This window comes from Larimichthys crocea, chromosome X (genome assembly GCF_000972845.2).
Source record: "Larimichthys crocea isolate SSNF chromosome X, L_crocea_2.0, whole genome shotgun sequence".
Classification (NCBI taxonomy): Eukaryota; Metazoa; Chordata; class Actinopteri; family Sciaenidae; genus Larimichthys; species Larimichthys crocea.
The window spans coordinates 25,613,394-25,639,193 of NC_040020.1; the positions used below are offsets into that span (position 1 = coordinate 25,613,394).

General features: G+C 41.4%; 1 protein-coding gene and 1 long non-coding RNA gene across 2 annotated transcripts; one reads left to right on the forward strand and one right to left on the reverse strand.

Moving 5' to 3' along the window:
* The first annotated feature begins 5,637 nt into the window (after positions 1–5,637).
* LOC113746507 (uncharacterized) lies at positions 5,638–11,996 on the forward strand. Its single transcript, XR_003462935.1, has 2 exons — positions 5,638–5,740; positions 7,882–11,996. It is a non-coding gene; the product is annotated as an uncharacterized LOC113746507 (long non-coding RNA).
* A 9,080-nt stretch (positions 11,997–21,076) lies between these two features.
* hapstr1b (HUWE1 associated protein modifying stress responses b) lies at positions 21,077–25,729 on the reverse strand. Its single transcript, XM_010733644.3, has 4 exons — positions 25,335–25,729; positions 23,344–23,424; positions 22,930–23,205; positions 21,077–22,824 (listed from the first exon to the last, which is right to left on the reverse strand). Exons 1-4 carry the CDS (start codon positions 25,528–25,530, stop codon positions 22,586–22,588), a joined length of 792 nt encoding a protein of 263 aa, XP_010731946.1. The 5' UTR covers positions 25,531–25,729; the 3' UTR covers positions 21,077–22,585.
* Between the last annotated feature and the right edge of the window lie 71 nt (positions 25,730–25,800).

Sequence of the window (25,800 nt, forward strand, 5' to 3'; positions counted from 1 at the left end):
GTCATATATCTACTTGTGTTATGGACAAATCACCAAAGAATGCTTTTCTTTTTTTAAGATGCTAAATAACTGAAGTCCTATCAAGAGTGGTGGACACAACATCATCTCACACAGGGTCCAGAAATGTGAAATGTGTCAGACTGACACTCTGTACAGTCTGCTTATCCTGCTTCAAAACTATGTCATACCTGTTTTTATGCATCGATCGTCAAACAAGTGCATATCCAGCTTTTGGAGTAGAGAGTCCTCTTGGCCGACGTCCAGGCAGTTCTGAAAATCCTTCCAACAGCAGCTTTGATACTCAGCAGCCATACTCAGTAATAAAACAGCTTCATCGGCCTTCTTCATCATCCACAGTATCCACAGTGAAGTCACACGTAGGTTTTCAAAGAGTCATTTTGAGTATCAAAATCTACCATCTATCAATCTACGGCGTCTCGAATAATCTAAAGGATCATCAGCAGAACTGTGGTAGGCCAAATGACGTCTGTAACGGCATCCAACTGTCAGTCAAAATGGCCACGCTGTTAATGCATAAATGTTGTTATGTTATGCATAAATTTAAGCCTTTATATAGTTTGAACAAGTGAGTTAAAAAAATCTGATTTACTACATTTGTCCTAATAAAGGAAATAAGTTAGAAATATGAAAACTGTTTTTGTACCAGGCTGCAAAGCTGTTCATTTTTGCTGCAAAGTTGGACATTTTAACATAGCGACTTATGGAGATTGACTCGTTCTGCAGCCAGCCTCAAGTGGTCATTTGAGAAACTGCAGTTTCGTTTTCTAATAAGTAAGTTTATCAAGAAAATTTGTTCACATAGCTTAATTAAGACAGCTGGCTGTGCTAAGGTAGCTAACTGCTAACTGTTTAACCACAACTGTTTTTGTGTCCTTCAACCAGTTTCTCACTGACTTGAAATATGTCTATGTTCAGTACAAAGCCGAGTCAATGTATCCCTCAGCAATGACTGTCTGTTCTTTTTTAGCTGTCTTGAAGGAGTTGTTGACATGTTGTTGACACCTTCAACAACATGTCAACAACATTCCTGCTCTTGCCCTGGCCAGTCCGTCAGTGTGAGCACTCAAACAAGCAACTGTCACTCAGTTCAGGACATGTATTTGTTGTGTAATGCGAGATGTACTCTGATGAAACAGCAGACACCTGAAAGCCAAACAGAAATTCATCATTTCTGTGGTGGGAAATGGTTTAAAACCAAATGTGTTTTTCTGGTTTTTATTCAGTACATTTCTTCTCACTCTTCACATATGTGCTGCCAGTCACTCCCATGCAATTTTTTTTGCCTCTTTTCTTCTCACTCTATCTTCCACACTTTTTTACAGCCTTGGTATCTAACAATACCAATAATACAGTGCCCCACAGAAGCTCACTGCCCACGGCAATGGGCAGAGCCAGCTGAACTCTGGAGGCCTCATCTGTGCGTGTTTGTGTGTGTGTGTCAGCGAGAGTGAGAGGATGTGCTGCTATCTCCTGACGCTGTATTGCTCTTATCAGGATTTGTTCAACTGCACACACTCTCTCTCTCACACACACACACACACACAGAGCGACGTACAGCACACGCAGAGAGTCAAGCATGAAACATAGTTTGCATTAAATACTTGATGAGGTGTGTGCAGCTGTCAGGCGTCGTTCTGCAGCTCAGTGAGAGTAGATGTCGCATTCAATTGCAAGAACCACTCAATTTTGTCTTTTGTAACGTCTCCTGAGCCTCAGTGTGAATATTCAGCCCTGAGAAACAAATTCACAACTATCTGCTTACTATACTGTGCACACATTACAGCACAGCATAGTGTACAACACGAAGAGTACAACACAATTTTCCAGCTTGTTTCTTCTTAACCTCTTCTGTTCCATAAATATATTTCTGCCTTTATAAGGGTGTCGGGGGATATTTAGGGTGTAATATGAGGTCAACAGTATATGTGGTATTCATCTTCTCAAAGCTGGGAACCTGAAGATTAATTTGACATGCAGCTCAGCACTGTGTGTCGAGTTTTTCAAGTCATAAATATGTAAAAAAAAACGTTGTGTTCTGTTTAGGTGTATATTTAAATATTTATTTTAAAGTTTAAAGCGTATAGGAGCTGAGCATGTAGTATATGATGGCCATTTTCATGCTCAATTATCTCATTTGTTACACAACATTTGGTGCAAAATGTAACCATTTTGACCACTCGAACATTGATGATAATGGTCATAAAGTCCAAAGTACTAAATTAAGACACAGAGACACTATTAAAAAAAATACATGCTGTGATTTGGTATTCTTTCTGTAAAAATGGCTTTTTTAAAATTTGCATTTTAAACCCTAACCCTAAACTGATTGGATGACAAGCACTCTACTCTGGAAATTGCTCAGCCATGCACAATTTATGTAATTCCAATATTGTTTTGTGACCCCAGTATGCAGACATATTCAAATACATTAGGAGACAATGCAAACAACTGCATGGTTTCTCCAAATCGTTGCATGGGATTTGCATAAAGCGAACATGTCTACAAGGGGAGACTTGCAGGTACCAATACAACATGTTCTCATTCAAATATCTTGATGTGAGAGGTCAAATGAACTCCAACGTGGGGAAGGTGTGGAGGATGAAGGGGCTTTCCAAAGCTATTTAGTCATCTAAGAATGGTTGGTTTATGGTTTATCTTTACTCCCTGCCTTTGTTGTGTTTGTATAATGACCCTACTTAACTTACTACTCCGGCTTTCAGAAACAGCTTGGCACTGTAAATGCAGGAGTAAATGGTACATTTGCTGCAGACTACTTTCTCCTTCAGATTTGGTGCTCCAGTAATATTTACTACAGCAGCACGATATCCATGGATTTTAAAATAAACTACAGTGCTTGTTTATGCGTTAACACAAATAATACATTCATCAATACTATTAATCAATAAATGTTTTGGCTAATTTTCATTTTACCTTTTATCTTATAAATTCAAAGTTTTTGGACAACAACTGGGGTGTAGAGGAATAAAACAGGCTTTGGTACCTGTTGGTGGAAAACCCTTTTTGTTAACAGAAGAATAAAAAATGTCAGTTTTACCCTTTAAATATGAAGCTGCTGTTCCAATAATGTGAGTAACAGTTTCTGTTTTAATGATGATCTAATCTAATAATAATTAAGATCATATTAAACATACAGATACACACATTTGAGATCTACAGAAATAGACACACTACACAAGTTACACACACACACACACACACACACACACACACACACACACGGTACAGGTCTCTGGAGCTGCACCTTCAGGCCAGATTAGTTTGAGTGACTCAGAGGCAACTCTCTTGCTGTGTAATTGAACACTACTACTGTACCCTCGCTATTCACACACTTAAAGACAAACTAACACACACACACATGGACCATTGTGCATACCGGTTACTGAGTTAAATCCTACATTGTGACGACTTTTGGAAGACAAAGATAGGAAAGTGTGTGAAAGAGAAGTGAAAAAGGAACATTAAAGTGAGAAGAAAATAGGGGAGAAGAGCAAACGAGAGCACAGAGAGAGAGATGTAAGACAGAGGGGGTAAGAAAGAGAGAATAAAGCAGGGGAGCCTTCTCTTTCCTTAAATACTCCTGCTGAGATGCTGCTCCGCTGATCAAACGGCGAGAGAAAAGAGGTGAGGGGGCGCCCGCGTAGGAGGAGGAGAGAGAAAGAAAGAGATACAGAGTGCAGAAGAAAGCAATGGAGAAGCTGCTGAACAGAGAGAGGGAGAAAAAAAATGGTGGCAGCCATCAAATTAGAATTGTAAGAGGTGTGACGGCACGGACAAAGATTTGACTTTTACAAGATATTAGTGCCCTTTCGGCTCTTCAGCTGTCCGCTGCCTTTTTTTTTAATCTGTCAGGTTTCATTTCATCGCCGAGAAGTCTGTCACATACCTGTAAGAGCAGCAGAAACACTTTGCTGACGTCAGTGACAGTGATGACCACCATCTTAGGGATGTACAGCAGGGAGACAGGGAGAGAGAGAGAGAGAGAGACACTGTTAAAGAGTCTGTACCTGCAGATAGTGTACTCACACTGTGTGTGTGTGTGTGTGTGTGTGTGTGTGTGTGTGTGTTGTTTGCGTGCATTTGACAGCTCTTAAAAAACCCTAACAGAGTTTCTAACCCAGTGGACTCAACGTCAGCATCCGAGTGCCTCCATACACACACGTTCATGCACAAACAGGCCTGAAGTTCAGGCTTTAACTTAAGCTGACAGTTGAACCGTACACTTGTCACACTTCTCAACGTAACATTAGGTGATATCACTGTGAAAACACGCACACATTTTTTTTGCATCTTGTCATGAAAGTAGACTTTTGTCAAGAAGGAGCACAACCAAAGAGAAAGTGAAGCACTACATAGCACAGGTGTACGCCTTTGTGTGCGCATAACTTATCATCAGTAATTAATACATTAATAAATTCACAACTCGGCAGCTTTACAGCTTTTTTGTTAATACTGAGTTCACTCTTCACACACCACACCATAACAGCCTAATATGTGGTCTAAACTGTGACTCATTTTTGCTTTGACACAGAAAGTGTTTGGTGACCAGATATTTTAAAATTCATGAACTCTTTTCTCACAAACAAAACTCACCAAATGTGGCTGCATTTTTTTAATGCATTCCTTTCAAACCTTCTGAATTGAAGTAACATTTTATTGTTTTTCATCGGGTCGACCCTGTACATAAAGAACAAAAATAATAAGGGAATTATTATCTCTCCTCTTCCAGACATACAATATATCTCTCAACAATGATGAGAGGCCCAATTCATACTCTTTCATCTCTTGTTATATTGTATATAACATATACTATATTCTCAATAAATCCGATGATGCGTAACTCTGTATCTCTATACCTTATGACTTCCCTTCCCTCTCTGTGTCCCGAGCATGTTTGTTTCTACAGAAAAGGTAACGGTTTAGAAACAGCTCAGAAAGAAGCCCAGCTAGTTTCCCTACACCAGATGAGTGTTGTAGTTTTAATGGTTACTCAAAAAAGACTAAACTGTGCATATTTCAGGAGCTATTTTCATCTGCAGATTAAGACCCATTTGGTGCCCTGGTATCAATCTCAGAACTCATCAGCTATCACGTGATGTCAAACTGCCTGGACTGTGAGCTCGGAGCACCAGTGAGTGGAGTGTTAGTGTTTGTACCACAGGGAAGAAGAGGACTTCAGGGCTGGGGTGCAGGGGGAATGTTGACATTGAGTGGAGCTGGTGTCGTGCCAGAACCTGAGCTGGGCAAGCTGACAATGTAACCAGGTAAAAAGACTGAATGACATAGATGGAGGAAGCTAAGAGAGAAAATAAGAAAGTGAATGAGCAAGAGGCCGTTAGACAAGAGAAAAGACTGAAAGACAGAGGCCGAGCTGGGCTTCTAGTAAGTAATATTAGCTGGCTGCTATTGTAGTAGGTTGAAAAACGCTCTGTATTTAGTTTTTTATGTAAACAGCCCCTATTTTTTGATAATGTTGAACTACTCTAACATGCATTCTGACATTTTACACACTGACATTTAAGTTCTTTCATTCAGTGTTACATAAAGGCATTACGCTTTTATGCCAGTAGGTGGTGCTCTAGCATTGTGGATTCACAAGGGAGACCCTAGCTACCGAGCTTGGTTCATGCGCAGCTAAAAATAAACAAGTTCAGGCATGAGCAAGACGCTAATTTCGGTCCTCTCTCTTATTGATCCACAGGTACGGTAAAACTCATCTTTCTGTATTGAATATGGTTCAGTATCTAATGTGAATACGTTAGAAAGTGTTTTGTAATGTTGTGAGATGATTTTTGAGACATGAAGTATGTGAAGTAAGCTTGTTTTGTAGGTAATTGTAATTGTCCCGATGTGAGTCGGCGAGCTGAGTTTTATGAACTCCCGTTTTCACTGTGATGTTATTAGTATGAGTTGAGTTATTAGCCTTGGTGACATTGGGAAATGCACTGAGCTAGTGTTAAGAGATATGTTATGTTCAGCGTACACGCATGTCAGCGCGGTATCGCCATTTTGTAAACGCTGTTCGTAAAAGAGTACGCGTGTGTATGTGAGTGAGAGAAAGTGAGTGAAAGATCATAACCCGTAGGAATGTTGTTGTCTTTTATTGTGTTAAATATTTTGGTCATGCGTTATGTCCACTAAGAGTTAAGATGAAGTATATGGTGAATTGTTGAGAACTGTAAAAAAAAATAAACAAGTTCAGGCATGAGCAAGACGCTAATTTCGGTCCTCTCTCTTATTGATCCACAGCGTCTGTATGTATGTGTATTGGCTACGCAGTGCTCCCTAGCCTGTGTAACCATTGCTGCCGGCCCAGATTTCCCCTAGGTTTGGCGCCGGTAACACTATGTCTTGTGTTGTTGATGTCTAGCTGTTAGAAAAGTTGTTGACTTGCTAGTTGTATTTTTTTTTATTATAAATAAAAACTGGGGTCAAAATCACAAAAATAGCAATTCTACATAATGTTGCTTTAAGCTATAATATAATTTGAACAGGTGAATTACATGAATTACATACATTACAAAGAAATCGCCCCTAGTCGAGTCATAAAAGAGAAAATTAGCTCCAGAGACCAAAATATTCTTTTGTATCAGGCTGTAAACATCTTTATTTCTGTTGTGACGTTGGGCATTTCAGGGTTTCTGTCATAATGGTGGTGGTAAAAATCTGAACCTTCTTAGGCACATAAGACTAGAATTATGGTTTTTATATAATATATATAATAATATAATATAATATATTATATAATATATATATTAATTACTTTTTTTTTTTTTTAAGACCACTTATACACAGTGGGCATCTTTGAAATAATTTTTACATCACTGCGGACCCACTGACTGATGAGGAGTATGTGTGAGATGAGCTGTGGTCTCGGAGGAGTTTCAGGCTGCTGTAATTACAGTACGTATCCGTATCAAGTATTGAGTCAGACTTAAATAAGAGTCGGGTCACAAATATACTTAAAACTTAACAAAACAAGTGACTTATGTCCTTAATTGGACTTGAGCCAACATGCTGAGGGCTCATTTGACCCAACAGGCTAATTAATGTATGAGATACATATGTTGGTTAATGATCTTAAGTTTTATGTGCAAAATGTGAAGTCAACACATTACACTCATTAATTAGCATGGACCCTCATGGGTTCATATGTCATGCATTTATTCATGCATTAATTCATGCTGAGTCTTGCACTTATTATTGCATGAATTACAGATAAGTCACGTACACTTATAATAAAGTGTTACATTACTTTGTGGATCACTTTCATCAGAGCGTGAAAGTCAAGCAGCTGCTGTCCTTTTTCACTGAAGTGTGTCTTTGAAAGGTTGACAGGCTTTGAGGTCAGAAACATTAGGTATAAATAAGGAGATCATCCTTATAATGCTGCATTGTGAACACTCACTTATGTATTCTGAATTCATAATTCAAGCTGCAGCGCAGCACAAAAGCCTTTGTTTAACCATTAGAAACAAACCCGCTGAGTAATTAAAGGTGGACTTCTACCAACAACACACGGAGCATGGGTCCAGACATTGTTTTGGAGCTAATCTGAAAGCTTTTCAGTCAAAAAATTATTGTATACATGCAAGTATTTGATATGCGCACAAAGCCACTTAATAAACAGTTGGAATTTGGAATTTCTGCGAATCAGAGAAGTCTGACTTAGCTGGGTAGATAGCTGAGAGCTAGATAATTGAGAAAACCTCATTATGTGGTTGTAAAATTCATTTTCCATGCATCCACTCATAGACTTTCAAGACATTTATCTAGGCCAGAGCAGACTAGATGACTTCCTAGAAGCAACTTCTCATGGAAACTTCCTCCAACTTCTTTCAGATTTTCCTGTGGGATTCCTGAGGCTATACTTGATGCCAGGAGAGTGAACACTGCTTTCTCTCTCCGAGGGTAAAAGGACTGAAGGCTCATAGCAGTGACCCTGGTACCTCTGACAGGACACCTCGGGGAAAACAGGGATAAGCCGATTCTAAATCCACAAAACACATTTACACAGGATTATCAAATTCCCTGAACTCCTCTGTTATCTGTGTGAGGAAAAACTGTTGGTCCACTGCTCTTTGGTCAGAACAAATTCAGCGTTCAGTTCCTCCTGAAGAACAAAGGTTGAGTGTAGTGTTTCCAGCTTTCCCAGTGAGGCTAAAGACCAAAACGCATTGCAAAGGAGCGTTTGGGCAGCCTGAAAGACTTTCTGAAACTAACACCACAATAGGACAATCACGGCTGCTCTCTGCAGTGATTCTCCAGATGTGCAAAGATGAGTTCAAACTGCTCATACATTATTTCCCTCCACAGACTTTACAATCAGTCCCAGTTGACACTATTGGATCATGCAGGAGCTGAACTGCCTCTTCAATCGATGGATGAATGAATGAATGGTTCTCATGTTGAGAGAGAGATTTGCCAAGAAAGCCGTGTACAGCTTCACTTTTCCCCATGTGGTGGAGGAGTTGTTGTACACCCTTGTTCTTTTTGACAGTGTACTGTATCGGCCTTCAGCAGTGTGAAACCTCAATAATTGGACTCCAACCCCCTTTTTGAACATCACCATCCATGTCTGCCGGCGCCAAAGGAAATGTTCCTTAAATCCACTCAACACTGACAAAACTGTAATCATTCCTCCTGTCCACACTTGCTGAAAAAGTGATCGCAACCTAGTGCAGCTCTGATATAAGGAATCCGCAGACTTTATTCTTCATAAAAGTGCATTGTAAACTTTAGTCATCTTGGATACAACACTGACTCTTTTCGTTACCACCCCTCAGTTACAGCTCAGCAAGGAAACAGTGTCTGGGGAAATGCAGAGAGGGAATATTGTACAAAACAACTGTAACTTGATTAAGCTGACTCCAACTGCTGAAGCCTCTTATTAGCTTCGGCTAAACTTCACAATATATCTTTACATAGAATAGAGACTGTGGACATAGGAGGCACAGTTTCTTTACGAGGAGGAGGAATGATTGCAATAACCAATACCTGTACATATATACATATGAGAATTGCATTATGATCGGCTTGAAAAATGCAGAACTTATCCTTTAAGTGCAACAGCGTGTCAGAATAAATCTCATCTTCTCCGCGCCTTCCACTCGCCACAAGTGTAATTTCATAAGGAGCCAAGGAGAGTTGTCATGCCTAATATTTCATATAAATCATTTATCCCCCTCAATTAACTCCATAGAGTGTCCATGACAATCTCACCTCTCCTCAAGCGCGTGAGAAAAAGTAAAACAGACAGGAGAAACTGCAGCCAGTGGTTCAGACAATGTGATGGTTCACACAGCCGCACAGCAGAGTAAGTTTATTATCGAGAGTGACATAAAACACTGGATACCAACAGTTGATATATAGATGGATAACAATGAATACCTATAAAAGTTTGTAAATAATGCTGGATCTCATTTACCACATCCATTTAAGTTGATATAGTGAATGTGTAAGCAAACACATCCAGCAGTTACAGCGCAACATTATCATAACCAGTTAATAGTGTTGTCTGTTTGGTGTTTGGTGCTGGGCAGGTAGTGTTTTTTTAGAGCTTTTTAGCTGAGAACAGTCTGCCTGCTGCTGCAAAAAAACAACATTGTTAGAGGGAATCAGAACAGTAAAGTTGACAGCTAAACACTGAGCTGAATATCTTTATTCTATAGCCGAAGGCAGCAGCAGATAAGGGTGATAATATTATGTAGGTTTATCAGTACAAGTTTTTGATACATTGTGATTCAAAAGATACTGATTACAGCAGGTTTTCTTTGTTACACGACTGACAGTTCATTCATCAGTGACAAAACGGCATGTTTTGAAAGGAATACTTAGACAAATTTGAAGTATGTTAGTTTTTCTTTGAAGGGCGGGATGAAAAGATTGACTTAAGCATGGAGCTGGAGTGAAGACGAGGGTAGCCCAGCTAAGCATAAACGCTGGAAGCACAAGGAAATATTTAGCTTGGCTCTGTCCAAAGTTTAAAAAGTATACGCCACTGAACGCTTGCTTGTTAAACACATACAAAACAACAATTATAAATATTATAATACAATAATATTCCCTGAATCATCAAGAATAAATGTTTTGTATTATCTCCTAATTAATTAGGATTTATTTATTCATTCAAAATTATGTTCTTCCCCAGACGTCCACTAAGCTGTGTTAGTCAGAATTACAGTTAACATTCCCTTCCCTTCCTCAGTTCACTGCTCAGGTCACTATGTCATGTTAAGTGCCAGACATAGCGTATATGCAGTATATTACGCACATGAATGGTATCCCATTAAGAGCGCAGCCCTCTTGTCAGTGAAGGATATAATTGTAGTGGCCTGAACAGTACCCAGTAGACCTCTTCTCCAAAGCTGAAATGAAAATTATGCCCTTTCCACTAACAAGCTTTCTTACTGACCTCCACTGAGGAAATGGACTTAGACCACTTTGAATCTTCAAGTTCTACCAAATTATACGTCTAGTAGGTTTAAGAGTTTCTGAGAATTATCCTTCTACCTTCAGACAGTAATCTCACTCAAGATCAGTGTGTCCTTGTACCTGCCGAGAACACCCAGGTCGCTGATCTGCTGCCTCATCCTGAGGATTTTTTGTCCATGTGCTCTGAGCTCCTCATCCACTGGACTCTTTCAGCTCAGACCTTTCTGTTGGATTTTCGTAATCTCAAATGGATTTAAGAGTCTTCCTTTCTCCACTGGACAGCCTCGCTCAACATTCACATCCACCAGCAGGTGAATATGTGCTTCGTATATCTTTGGCCACTTACTTTGACAGGAAAGCAAGCCAAAACGGAACACTGACATATGAACACGGTATACAGTATATATGTTGTAGCAAACAAGTGAACATAATCCTGTAGAAACAGAGCAACATTCAGGTGCCAATATGCTTCAGCTGAAGATTTAGCCGGATTGTTGCCCACCTCCTGCATGCCTTTTCAACATCTGGATCAGGCGTGCTATTGTTTGTTGAAACCAACAATCTGACAAGTGCTCCCACTCCCACCATTGTGCGAGTATTTGTCTGAATACCTTTTCTTTTTTTTTAAAGATTTTTTTTTGTGGCTTTTTTCAAGCTTTATTTTTGATAGAGACAGCTGAAGAGTGAGAAATGTTGGGAGAAAGAGATGTGGAATGACATGCAGCAAAGCGCCGCAGGTCAGATTCGAATCCTGGGCCGCTGCGGCAAGGCTTCATCAATCAACACCCCAAGTCTGAATACCTTTGAGGAAAGATAGTCTGAAAAGCTACCAGCTTATCCCCATGTTTCAACAGTTGTCTTGTCCTTCTCATTGACAGCTGGATTTCCACCTTTGACTGTGTGGCTGTTGATGCTATAAATACTTTTGCTTTCAGATGTAGTAAAGTAAAAGTAAATTGTAGTACTTGCAACTTTTGTTTCTGGCCATCTGATGAATGTTCAGTCAAACATTTGGTCCAATATTTCTGTCTAGCTATCAAGTTTTGGTCACCTCCTGAAGGAAAGAATCGGCTCTACAGTGTTCATCAGTTGGGGTCTTCTCTGTTTCTGCTTGGAACGAGGTTGATGAGAGCAGTGAGAGAGAATAGATAGCAAAGCTTTGAGCTGTAAAACCAATATAGTTTTTAATTAACTGATTAATTTGTTTTATTATTTTTTTATTTATTTAACCAGATAAGTCAATTGAGGACCAGTTCTCTTTTACAACGACAACCCGGCCATTTTATCTATAAAATAACACAGAAAGATGCCCACCAAAGCCCAGAGCCCAAGGGGATGTCTTCAAATGGCATGTCTTGTTTGGCCAACAGTCAGAAACCCCAAAGATATTAAATTTCCATTGATACAAAACGACACGTCCTGGTGATCTAGGGTCTGGGGAATCGACCATTAGGCATAACGCCTACAGTTCCCCATTTCTCTCCTTTCCTGTCATCTCTCTGCTGTTGGCTATCCAGTACTGGCAAAAAAAGCCTCCTGCTGAGAATGATTAAAAGAAGACAATGATATAAAACTACTGAGAAGCAGCAAATCCTCACATTTGACAAAAGATATTTCACAACATCACAAATTCAACAGAACAAAAGCAAAGCTTAGTGTGTAGCTATGAGTCCATAAATAAGTACTTCAAAGATTAATCCATTATAAAAAAAATTAAAAAATGTTGTCTGTTTTCTGTTTTCTTTGATTAACTCACAGTTTTAGCACTAAAGACAAGCAACCCCCAACAAGTGGCTTCATCTGTGCATCTCCATGTCCTTGACCTCAAAGAGAAAGGCACAACAAGGTAATAGTTAAAATCACTGAAGTTTTACAGGTTCACTTTTTCAAGTTAATGTTGAAGAGAGTCGAGTGAAGGTCTGTATTTGAGTGATCGACCCACAGAGGTACAGTACAGGTCGGGCCACTGTCGAAGGCTAATGGCTCACAAGGTCACACCAGGTAAAGCCTAGTGAAAAATTTAAAATGTACCAAAACGAAATATCACTTCAAGTACAGAATATTGGAAAAAAAATGGAGCAGCGCTGAAGAGAGGGCAAGTGGGACTGTGAGTGTGTGTGTGAGGGCAAGTGTGTAGGTGTGTATGAGTGAGTGAACACGTAGAGGAGCTGATCCTATCAGACCCTTGTCAGGTCCTATTGGGGTTTTCTATATAAACCTGTGAGCAAGGAGACTTGTGCTACACTTACACTTTTTTACCTCCCCTTCCATATGTCTCTCTCACACGCACCCTCTTTAGGTCTCGTCCTGTTTTCTTCTGTCTTTCTACATTTCTCCCTTTCTCACATCATTAGTCTCTCCATGTCTCTTCTTGCTCTCTCCCAGGAGCTCACTGAGGATTTAGGCCTCCTCTCCTCCTAGACTCACCTACATCCTTTCATCCTGTTCCCTCCTCTCAACCTCCTCCTCCTCCTCACTCCCCTCTCCCTCCTTTTATTCCCTCTTCTTTCTTCCTCTCTTTCTCTCTCTCTCTCCCCCCTCCTCGCTTAACCTGCTTCCTGAGCCCAAAAAATAAACACACACACACACACACACACACACTGGCACGTTACACACTGTGCAGACACATACAGAGCCCAAGCCCAAACCCATCTGCAGCCAGCAGCACAACATCTAATCCTCATGCTTGGGAAGGAGGGGGACCTTGCAATCATTCTCGCTTTCTGCCCCACCATTCATTTTCTCTTCTTTTCTTCAGTCATTTTTTCCATCCTTTAATGCGTGCCCAGCATCCCACTGGCGGGTGTTGCTTGTGAGGATGCACTGGGACTGTTTCATCTTTTTGGACCTTTCTCGTCTGGTCCAGTGGTTGTCATTTATGTGCCAGGAAGATGCACGCAGACTGACATTCAAACCACAAAAGGCAATTTCACTCATCGGCACACCTTCTAATAAAAAAAGTGAAATAAGCCGGTGTAGTGTTTAGCTGGGATGAAAACCTGATGCCTGTAAGCTCTGCGTGGCACATGACTGAAAGCTGCTGGTCTTGAAGTGATGATGCCTGGTGATGCTGCTGCTGCTGTCCTCCTGCACTGGACGCTGCTGCCGCCCTGTGGCCACCCACCTGAACCGCAACCTCTCTCCTATAATGACCGTTTGATTTTTAGAGGAGTTGCATCACGACCCCCCTTTACACACACACACACACACACACATGCACACACACACACACACACACACACAGGCACACACACCAGCACCACCACCATCACCACCACCTCTACCTCCCCTCTCCATCCATCCTCCACCACCACAACCCCTCCTCTCTGGGTTGGATAAATATTGCTGGAAGATATATAACGTGTTGCTATGGTGATCAGCTCGTGGGTTTTTTTCATGGCATTTGTGGAAGACAGGGACATGCTGGTGCGCAGGGAGCTCTGAAGATCTGGTGTGTGTTTATGTGTGTGTGTGTGTGTGTGTGTGTGTGCAAGCATGTTTATGTTTGAGGAAAAGGGAGGAAGGGGGAGGAGGAGGAGGATGAGGAGGAGGGGGGGGTGGCTCCTTTTGAAGAGGAGGAACATTCACAAAAACACAGCAGACCCAAAAATAGGAGACAATCTCTCAGACCTTGTGTTTTCATGCACGCCACGCACTGCTCACCTACCGTAGCCTATGTGCACAAAACTAAGAGCCCCGACTAGCAGCCGTCTCTTGGGAGTGTTTAACCTCTCTTCCTCCTCTTCTCCTCCTTCCCTGTCTCCTCCACCACCTCTCCATCTCCCTGCTCTCCGGCTGCTCTATCTCTCTGGGGACAGATTCTCAGTCTGCCTGATTGGCTTCTGTTTATGTGCATGTGCTAATGTGTTAATGTGTTTGTGTGTTTGTGTGTATGTGAGGGTATAAGCATGCTGTCCTCTATCAATTAGCGCAACCTGGTGCAGCAATTACCATTATCAATTGTCTTTATGTTGTGTACGTCGACGCACATCCGCACGCGCACATGGAGGGGGGATAACCAGTGCATCATTGATCGCCAGCTGTCTGCCATTGAAGACCTCCTAATGGTCAAGCCCACACAGACACACAATTGCTATGACAGTATGACAGAACGGACGTTTGTATGTGTGCGAGTCTGAAATGGTTCACAAAACACACCACCAACTCTCTCTTTCAGACCAGACGGCATCCTAGGAGACACCTTTGTGTGTGTGTGTGTGTGTGTGTGTGTGTGTGTGTGTGTGTGTGTGTGAGCTGATACCAGCGCAGCCCAGATGGCCATGTTCGAGGGGTTTTCTGGAACATTCAGACACTTGTTGCATCTTGTCATGTCCCTCTCTCTCTCTCTCTCTCTCTCTCTCTCTCTCTCTCTCTCTTTCTCCCTCTCTCTCTCACACACACAGACACACACACATGCATGCACAGTGCTTCTTTTGAAGTGTGAAACAGCTTGCGGTCAGCTCTGCTCCTCTTCCATGGTTCCATCAAATAGCAGTCTTTAGAGCCTTCAGATACATGATGAAACAAAAACAACCGTGCAGTGTTAGCACAAGAAATAACAGATATTCTCATGTGGATGTGGTGGACAGGCAGTGCAGTTCTTTATCTTCCTCTGTGGTGATGAACTTGGGAGAGTGCAAGAGATCAAACAATTGAGTTCACTTGGGGGAGCCCAAAGATTTCACCTACAAGAACAGTTTTACCTGGTATCTTTCCAAGAGCACATCAAAGGCTGTGGCACCTCTTTTATGACTTGTCTTTATGTGTGGTGGTTCTTTGGCGGTGATTTAGTGAAGACAGACAGCAGTACTCGGCTTCCAAGATATGTTGTGTGTGTGCTGGCACTGAGGTCAAACTGGCTGTCAGATCAGAGAGAGACATGGAACCAAATACCTGCAAGACTTCTGCTATACAACGGGGAAACCTCAGTTTTTGGCTTATTTTACAGACTGTATAGAAGTTAATTGAGGGCGAGGAGGGGTCAGAAAGGGGAACAGGGATTGTAATATTTCTTTTAGCTGAAGGGATGGTAGGATTTTCATCCCGATTTTCAAGTTCACTTCTGCTGTGCACATCGGTGGCTGTATATTGTTCCATTAGGATATTGAGGTTTAAAGTTTAGTGTCATATTTTAAATTCTTTTAGCAAATAATGGTTAAACAAGTTCATAGTCACATTAGTCTGAGATTGAGTAGAGCCTTGTTCAGCACCTCTCCCAACCCCATAATTTTTATACAGTCTCTTATAAATCAGAAAATTGCTTTCCATCAAAGACCATAAAACTAAGCAGTTAAATGGCTTATACGTTTTCCAAGATTGCACAATGCTCTCAGTCTGTTTGTTTTTTAAGGTTAACAAAGACAGATCAGAATAAAAATACACATAATGACAGACAAGCTGTTTGATTTTTGTACAACTGCTGTCCAACCAAAAGATGAATTTTGCAAAATTGGCTGCTAGATTATGACCAGTGAAAAATGATCATGTTGCTATTGTGCACTATGAAATGGCATCAATTTTTTGCAGGAATGCTGTGAGTTGAGATGTGAATGTATCATCTAAATTTGGACAAATAGGACTGTCAAAGAAAAATGCTGCAACACAGTTCCAGGAAAATGTTATATCAAAAGAAATTTACAGAGTGATCATGAAGGCTTTATGTACCAGATTTGGTAAAGATTAGATGATTGGAGTGGTTAAAAAAAAAAAGTGTGAGAATATCTGTGTAGGCGGAAATGTTTGTGGTCTATTTGGACAGATAGGTGTGGAAATAGATAAATAAATTTGCTTCAAGGCCAAGGTGGTTAGATGTGATCATGATTGAAGCCTGTTTGTACTTTTTGACATATCCTTCTGACTCAAACACACCTAAACAGGACTGGAAAAACAATGCTCTTGACAGAGGTCACAAGCTTTAAAACTATCTGTCCACCCGACTTTTTTTGTGTTAAAATATGTCACTGCCTAGGTGAAGTACATAACTACCTCTTATTACTCACCAGTGTAACTACAATGGCTATAAAAAAGATGGATGACAGCTCCCCATAAGTGAAGCCGAAACAATTGCCTGGTGGCTGTCTGCAGTATTGGTCATAAAGCTTCCCTCTCCATGTTAACAGATGGGACACGAGCCAAACTAAATTAGTATTATTATTAGTATTATTTTTTTCAAAGATTGTTTCTGTTATTTTAGGTAGTTTTTATCACGTTGATCTATGTACAAGTGTTCATTTTTCTGTTAAGTTTGGATTTTAATGAGTTATTCCATGGTATAAAAAGGTGGTTTCACTTGATAATTGACAGCTGCTCTGACAGAATTAGTAGCTGCTGCACCTGCTGATCTCTTTTTGGGAACTGTACGTAGCTGTTACAGTCGGAAAATCAAGAGGAAATGTACTGGTAAAGCAGCTTAGCCTGTTAATTAAGCTACTGAGATGTTTAACCAGAGCGACATAAAACACACATTGTCTTGTCTTTCACCCTGCATCACACTGTTCTGACTGGACAGTTAACCACAGAACAGCTTTCTAAGGCTACTCCACACAAACACCATGTCCTATAACCTGACACTTTTCAGCCTCCTCCAATCAGAAAAGTGGGCATTGAGCGGGTCCGTAGGAGTAGACACATCACTCACACTGATGGCATTTGCTGTTGCCTGCTTAAATCTGAAAGTGTCTGCACACACCACTGTAGAGAGCTCATTCCACTAGAAGTTTATCTTGGTCCAGATCCAATGCCTTTGTGTTCTTGGTCCTTTGATCCTTTGTGATGGTTAGCAAAATGACACAACTGTTGCTGATCCAAGGTCAAGCCCCTCTTCCAACAGAGAGCAATAAGATCTCTTCTTGTTTGGATAGCTTCTCCTTCCGTGACTGAGATCTTTAAACAGTCATCCCCATAAAAATTCTCGCTGGATTAAAGCACTTCAGCCGGAAACTCAGAGCTGTTGTCATCAGCAGTTTTCTTAAGTGCATAGTTTGTGCAACTAGGTGATGACACTGCACTAAACAGGTGAACCTGATAATCTCCGAAACGAAGAATATTTCTATTTTCTTCAGCACACTCACCTGGTGGAAGATGCCCTGAATGTCACCCGTGAATACCACAGGCTCTTGCCTGAAGCAGTCTAGAGCTTCAAGCTGTGAGCTGATGAGGTTAGGATCCAGTTTGCTGTTGAACGATTCACCTCAAATGTGGCTCCACATTCAAAAACCACATCAGGATCTTGAATGGTGAGGAATATATCGCACCTTCCCTTTCCCACAATGCAGCTCTGCATAGGTCTTACTAAACTAACATTCATTGTTAAGGAAGCTTTTCTTCAAGCCCAGGAACCATTGCTTTGCTACTGCAATGTTAATGGGAAGAGATACCTCCTTTTTCTTGAAGGGAAGTTTCAAACAATACTTCCCATCCTGAAGTATTGCTGAGTGCTCCACTGTCTCCAGAAACCTGTAATGTTCTCTGGATATTTCCCTCTCCTCCATAGTCCTTTCATTGAAAAGGACTACTCATTGGTCAGCATTACTTCCACTTTGCACACAAAGATTATGTTCACAAGGGCTGAAGGAAGATCTTCCTCCACCACTGTTTCCATCAACAACCCATACCTGCACAGTCCTAATGAAATAAAGGACATTCCCACGACAGTTGATGATCTCACAAGGTTATTATCTAATTAATAATAATTATCTCACAATGTTCCAGTATTTTGGGTATGTTGGTCCTGATCAACGGGTCGACAACTTTTATCCTTGGGACGTGAACCTTAGATAAATATGGCGATTTAGCAAAATATTCTGGTGTCACAGTGTCATCAGTAGTGACTGGCATCTCCTTCTGTGTGATCAACTGTGTTCAAACCATTCAAAGAGTCAGCTGGACTAACAGTTGTCCTCGAGTGAACTGCCACTACCGCTTCCAAACAGTACAAACAATCCTATCTCCCTGCCTTTTCCTTCCCTCCTTGCTCGTAAGCCTTAATAAATGCTTTACATTGGAGAGGATCCCCTTTAAATTTGAGGATATCTCGTGGAAGTGGCAACAAAGGTTGCTGTTGTATTAGAGTAGCTGTTATTTCATTTTGCCTGTGCATGATGGTAAGTATGCCTCGAGGCAGATTTTGACAGATTTTCTGTTCTACAATGGTTTCCATCATTTAACTGAGTGTTTGTTGACTGGTGATGAAAATCCTGCAATGTTCCCAATATATTGTTTCCTTGCTGTTGTTCATTGAGGATGCATTGATGTACAGAAACAGTTTTAAACCACTGCTCGGTTTCCTTTGGTCGTGCACCCATTGATAGTGGTTTATCCGGTGGCAATGCCCATTTTGTCAAGTGGTTTTGTTGTGTCTATTTTCATGATCCAGGCTTCTATTCATTTGCCATAGGGTTTAAGATAGACTCCCCTTTCCTTTTCCCTTTTCAAAATAGGAATTCATGCCATTTGAGGGTGCTTGTAAGGAACCTTTTAGATCAGAGGCCTGTAATACTGCCAACTTCGCAGTGCATGCAGCTAGTTCAGCTTCCAAATCAAGCTGCTCTCTTTTCCTCCTCTACTGTTGTTCCTGCTTTTCTAGACCATGCTGTACTTTTAAAACTGCAATGCAAGCAACAAGTGCAGCTCTACCTCAGCTTTTATCAGTGCAGATAATGTGATACTTGATTTATCACAGATAATACTCTAATGACCTGCCAATTTACTAACAGCATTGAAAACACTGCTTCGAAATGATTAAAGTCACCTTAAACATAACCATGCATGTAATCCACTTTTTTGCACCAACACACTCATCATTAAACAGCATTTAAACCATGTTTCATGTTTTTCCCCTTCATCACCTGATAATAGACCCAACAGAGACTTATGGATGCATTTTACTTCATCACACACTTCAATTAATTCCCAAGGAGCATTTTGTAACTGTGTTTTATCACCCTTTAACATGAGACCTTGCATTGATTTTCTTACGCTGCCTGCTTTGTTTGCATCTTTGCTTTTCTACCATTTCGTAACCTGTCCAATTTATCAGCAAGTGCTTTAGCAGCGAGCTTAATTACCTGTTTTTGAGCCTGTGTTTCAACACCACTAGTCACGTTGCTGGATTTACGAGTGGTCTGCACAGTCCGGGCAATTACATCTGACGCCACATCACGCACGTCCATGACGGATAGCGAGTCGATACACAGTTTGCGTTTCAAACAGTCAATGCAAACTCTATTTTCCATTCACTTTGACAACCAGTTTGTTGGGTTCATGTCCAGTTATATGTGCACACACACAAATAAATATATATGTAAATATATATATATATATATATATAAAAGTGTACATGAAACACATTATATAAAGTATAAAGATCCTGACCTATTCTTTCAATTCAAATCCAGCATCACCCAACTGGATCTGGTCTTTTATACTTGTTTATACTTACATGTTTCTACTTCTACTCTCTCAGATGAAAAATCACCACAAGCTAAAATATTTCCATGATGCACATGGGAAAAGCAGAAGTATGTTGCGTTGCTAACTACCAGTTGCTAACATACTGAATGCATGCTAATCTATGTAAAGCCTGACACGCCTTCAGTGATTTTGACACCAGTGGCAAAGAGGAAAGCTCAGGCTTGTGTTATTGATGGAGTCAGCCAGATGTTGGCAGGACAAACCACCATCACTAATGCATACTAACGCAGACTCTGGCTCCAAATGACGTCACCAGTGCAACATGGCAGCACCCATATCCAGGATATGTTGGCTTCATTTTTGTACAGGAAGAAAGGAAGTGGAGACTCATATGTCTACATACTAATGAACTGAATCATCTCAAATTCATTTAAGTCATTACAGTTTGTGTGTCTGAGTATCCCTTACTTATTGTAACTGCTTCCATTTCACCCTCTGGTATTATGTTTCATAATTTTGATTTATCCTTAATCAAGCCTCCCAATGTGTAAATAATACTTTAATTATCTCTATGGAAGCATAACTTTAGATAAAGAAAATGTTTACAGCTAATTGTTCTAGTGATAAAACAGATCAAAAGGTTGTGTCTTCTGTATTTAATTTTTTCATCTATTAACATGGCATATCAGGTCTCTGTCAATGTGTTCTGCAGGACAAGCTTTTTAGAGCTATAAGCAGTCTGTGTCGCCCCCATGTGTTGGCCACGTTGAACTGTGCAATGGTACAAAAGTGTTGTCAAAGTTTCTTGACAATCTGCACTTACAATAAAAAAAGTGAGATGTACAACTTATCTTTCAGTAGATCCTTTATTCTTTGGCTCATGGAGACCAGTGACAGAATATCGAGCGTATCAAGCTCTTTAGAAGGAAAGAGGAGAATGATTAAGTATGCAAAATGGATCGAGGCAATTGTTAACTGAGCAGGCGCTGCAGTAAACTGAAGCTAATGTGTTTTCCACTTTAATGCGCTTTTTACCCTTCATTTCTTGTGACTGGCCTGAGGTAATTCATATAAATATCACTTTTTGGAGTAAAGATTATCCTGCACTGAAATGAGATCATGTCAAGACGGCGACACAAAGTCAATAAAACATCAAATCCAAACTGGGAGAAAACTCAAAAGACAACTTAGATAAACGCTTGTATTTTCTTTAATGTCAGAATTGTACATGGACATCCCGATGGATTTGCACTTCTTTTTACAATATGTACCACATATAACAGCACCTACATGTTATTTACACACATTACACAAGATTGTATCACAAAGCAGTGTGTGAAATCAGCAAAACAAGTGTCCTAAGCCTTGACAAACCATCACACCCAATAGTCCATGAGTTGGCTAAACAAAATAAAATATCACAGCCCCCTACTAGTTCACAGACAATTTTCCCTTGTAGTTTTCTAGGTTTAATTCTGAAATCCTAAATGTGAATGAAACTGATGACGACGCACCACTTCAAGTTCTTACCAATGGGCCAAATGTAAACATAAAGCAGGTAAAATGCAAAACTGTTACTGCTCTTAATGTTAAATGCAAGAGCCAGTACTCAGTATGTAAAATGTATTCTGAAGCTGATAGGGAAACTGTGTATATTTGGATTATTTGTAAACATGTTAATACCTATGGATCACAAGTGTGAAAATTGTAAATAATGTAGGACAATGGTACTTGGGCAAAGAAATCTTTGCTGAAAATACATCTTGTTTTTCTATCTCTTGTCACTGCGACTCAAAGTGTCAGCTAACTCAGACAGTAATGATAGCTACTATTATCTGTATACAGTGACCGGCCTGCTTTGTGATAAAACCCTGGTTTGGTTCTGCAAAGAGCAACTAAAGAAAAACAAAAACAAAATGATGAATTTAAGTAAAATAGGAAATAATTCGGTCAAATGGGGTGCTGGATTTGCCAGAACCCCACATCCACACATACACAAACACACACTCTCTCACACACACACACTCACTGTTGCACAACCAGAGATACTGTAGCAGCTTTCTCAAAAGGCAAAGACAAGTACAACACAGTAAGTGGCAGTTCTGCTGTCAGATACGCAAACACACAAGAGCAGCAGCAGAATGAGATACACACGCCGACAAGCGTTTAGAGTCGAGCCACACAGGAGGGAGGTGGTTCAGCCTCCCGAGGAGACCAGGTTTCAGTCCAGTCTGGTTTGGCCAGCACTCCACAAAGGAGGGAGGAGGAAGTATGCTCGAGAAGGAGGGGAAGAGAACTGCTAACAGTAGGCAACAACCCGGTTCATCTGATTATCGGATGTGAAGCACTATGGACCTGGTCAAATAAACCATGTCTAATGGCAATATTCTGCAAGGATCTCAAGTGTGACGTGCTCTCTTAGGTATCAGATATACTGAGGGCGACCCAACATAAACTGGGAAGAAATAAAAACAGAACACTACTATGAAGACGATGGAAGAGTCATAGAGGGGGGCATGAAAGAAAAAATAAAATGGAAGAAATGTTAGGTTGGTAATAGTTGAGTTCCTTTATTTGTAGCATTGCAACTAAGATGAAAAGGAAGAAGATTTCAATGGTTGGCCAAGGCATCAGTCCTCATCAGCTGTCCAGTTGGCCACCAAGGAGAGGACAGAGGAGGGATTAGTGGCGTAGGAAAAGTTCAGAGCATCCTGTTACGTTTATGAGTAGGTGAGTCTGTGATGACATCACTACAGGGGGCAGGGCCTCGTTTACGATTGGCTGTGGAATCCAAATGGAGCGCCATCTCCTCAGCGATGAAGGTGTTGAGGTCCACGTCATGAAGACCATTCCTACGGCGACTGAGGGCCTGGGCAGGGTGAGTTGGGGAACCAGGAGGACCGGAACGCACAGAAATGCTTGCCATGGCACCACTAAGACCTGAAAGGAAAGAAAGAAAGAGTGTAAAGCCTCGACAAACTGTATGAACTATAGCTCTCATTCTTAATGTCATAGCTTCCTGTTGAGCTTAGCGTTTTGACATACCATGCAGTGCTATGGCCTCTCTGAAAGGCTGCAGGTCTGTCTCCACAGAGCTGCCCGTCTCTGGAGGTGATGGTCGGCTTGCAGACACCATGGCAACTCTAGGTGGGGCACGAGTTGTCCGCGGAGGTGGGACTTTGCCACAAAGGAAGCTGATGAGATCCTCGCGCCTGATAGTTCTTCTGCGTTTCTTAACCCATGCAATCACATCCTTATTCCTGCGCTGGTAGCCTAAGTGGATGCCCAGGTCATAGCTCCGTTGGCGGGCCTCCATACTCTCTGAAGGCACAAAAGGACAAATGTTTTTAGTAAATCTGGACACCACGAGCAAGCTCATCTACACCAGTCTTGTTTACGCACAACCAAAGCAGTCAGTCAACCAAAAGTACACAATAGTCAAAGTTACTTATTACTTGCCTTTATACAAGTTGGTGACAGCTGTGGCTGCATTCTGAAAGGGCACCCAGAGAGAGAGGCCTTGCTGCTGACATACTCGATCTGTGAATCAAATTTTAAAAGTTAGTCAGATGGTGATACTTTCACAATGACATAGTTGCTGCAAAAAACCCACCCCACCCCTTCAAGTTCAAATATGTTCTTAAAAAAGGACCAGTGTCGGACTTAGTGGCATCTAGCAGTGTGGTTGCCCATGAAACACCCTATCTAGACCGTTTAGCGTTGGCAGTGTCTGTAGACATAATAGGCTCATTATAAAGGGAACAAAAACATAGTAATTCATACTTTCAGGTCATTATACAATCATGAAAACACAGCTATGCTACATTCTGTAAATAGAGCCCCACACTGGACCTTTATAGAGGGAAATCAGCTGCCTTGTGTATACCCAAAGAGATAAATAACCAGTGGGCAGTGTTATCAGAGGCAAGGGGGTCGGGGATAATTTGTGGTCTGCATGAACAAAGAGGCTGCCTGTAGATAGAGCTGGTAACTCTAGATTTGGGTTCTCTTGTGAGATCGCAAATCCTCAAAAATCTATTCTGCACGGGCTGTCCATATGGTTTCCTCTATGGCGTAAATTAAAGATTACAGTCTGTGTAGAAGGAGGATTATAAAACTAAGGGAGGGATAATGACTGCATTTGACAAGTCTTTGCAAAATAAGGCAGCTTTTTAAAAAAGGGGTCTGTGTGGGACTATCTTCACCCAGTACAAGACTTACTGGTCAAATCTAAACCAACCATGAGGTCACCATTTAAAGCAGAGACGTTTATTTCTGCTTTCAGTGTGTACCAATACCAGACGCTGCAGTTACTAGTTCACAGACAATTCTCCCTTATAGTTTTCTAGGTTTAAGTCTGAAATCCTGAATGTGAATGAAACTGATGATGATGCAGCGCTTCGAGTTCTTATCAATGGGCCAAATGTAAACATAAAGCAGGTAAAATGCAAAACTGTTACTGCTCTTAATGCTAAATGCAAGAGCCAGTGCTCAGTATGTAAAATGTCTTCTGAAGCTTTGTGTATATTTGGATTATTTGTAAAAACATGTCAATACCTATTGATAACAAGTGTGATTGGAAAAATGCAAATAATGTAGGACTTGGGCAAAGAGGGTGGAAGTTATTTCCAAGCAATGCCAATTTCAGGGTAATGTTCAAACACACACACACGCACACACACACACCAAGGCCAGGACGAGACGACTTAAAACAACATGTTACTTTGACTCATTTCGCCATTTTGTTTCGGATATTTACAATAAAGCAGCTCTCAGACAAAGTTCCTCGTTGGAAGAATAAGACTCAGTTTACTTGTTTTTTTTTTTGTTGTTTTGTTTTAAAAAGCCACACCACCACCACTGCGACAACTTTAACCATGACTGCTTTTTAAAGCCGTCAATAAACGAGTTGTCTCAGTCGGCAAACTCCTCCCTGTGTATCGCCATTTTGACGAGCTAACTGTTAACGGGAGGACAAAAACATTTTTAGTCTGAGCCGTGTTGTGTCCAAACAGGAGGAACAAACGTGCTAGTACACAGTACACACACACACTACTACGTTAAACTTGTTTTTTTTAAAGAGTGGTTTATCTCAGCCAGGTGTGGATCCGTCCAGCCATGGAGGACCTCTCTGACACCGTGAGCTTCAGCCCCGCTTGTCCCGCACACTGACTCGGTGACCGGCTGTTAGCCGTTTAGCTTCCGTTAGCTTAGCAGCGGAGGGTCACGATATCGAGAAGAAGAAGAGAGCGTGATTTGAAAAAATACACATTTTCAATGTCACCCGGCACCGCCATGGAAACACACACACACACACACACACACACACACACACACAGGAGCCGCTGATTGTGTTGCGGAGGAAGCAGCTGTGAGCGGCTAACAGCGTTAGCCTAGCCGCTGCCCTTTGTGTCTCCGGGGTTAGCTCTCGTTAGCCGTGTCATACGGACCTTTGTAAAGCTGTGCCACCGCGGTGGCCGAGTTCTGGAAGAGGTGCCACAGTTTCTGCTGGCTTTGCTCCGTCTCCTCCTCGTTTGGATCCCCCTGCTCGGCCTCCGCTAGGCACTGCCGTTCCCACTTGGAGAACCAGTGCTCGGGGCCGTGCTCCTGGATCTCCGCTTCTCGCTCCTCCTTCCTCTCCTCCATAGCTAACGGTTAGCCTTGTGAGCTAGACTTCGTGTGTTCGGCTTCCTGGCGGTGCTTCACTGTCCTCTCTTCCGTAGACTGTGTAAGAAAGACGACTACGCGACCTTTACAAAGGTACAGAAAGGAAAACAAGTCCCGTTAGAGTCGCATTGTGAACATTTTAAATTCCGCCCACACGCCCTGTGCCGAGCACACCAACTAAAGAACGCGATGACAACACCTAAGAATTTCTGAACTTAGCCACGCCCACCCACCCCGCTATACTGCAAG

Bases quoted from the DNA above. Each gene is read 5' to 3' on its own strand.
- hapstr1b (XM_010733644.3), bottom strand. From the start codon at position 25,530: ATGGAGGAGAGGAAGGAGGAGCGAGAAGCGGAGATCCAGGAGCACGGC. The intron at 23,425-25,334 runs GTCCGTATGACA...TTTGATTCACAG, and splicing joins GGTGGCACAGCTTTACAAAG to ATCGAGTATGTCAGCAGCAA. The intron at 23,206-23,343 runs GCAAGTAATAAG...TTGTGCCTTCAG, and splicing joins TGTCACCAACTTGTATAAAG to AGAGTATGGAGGCCCGCCAA.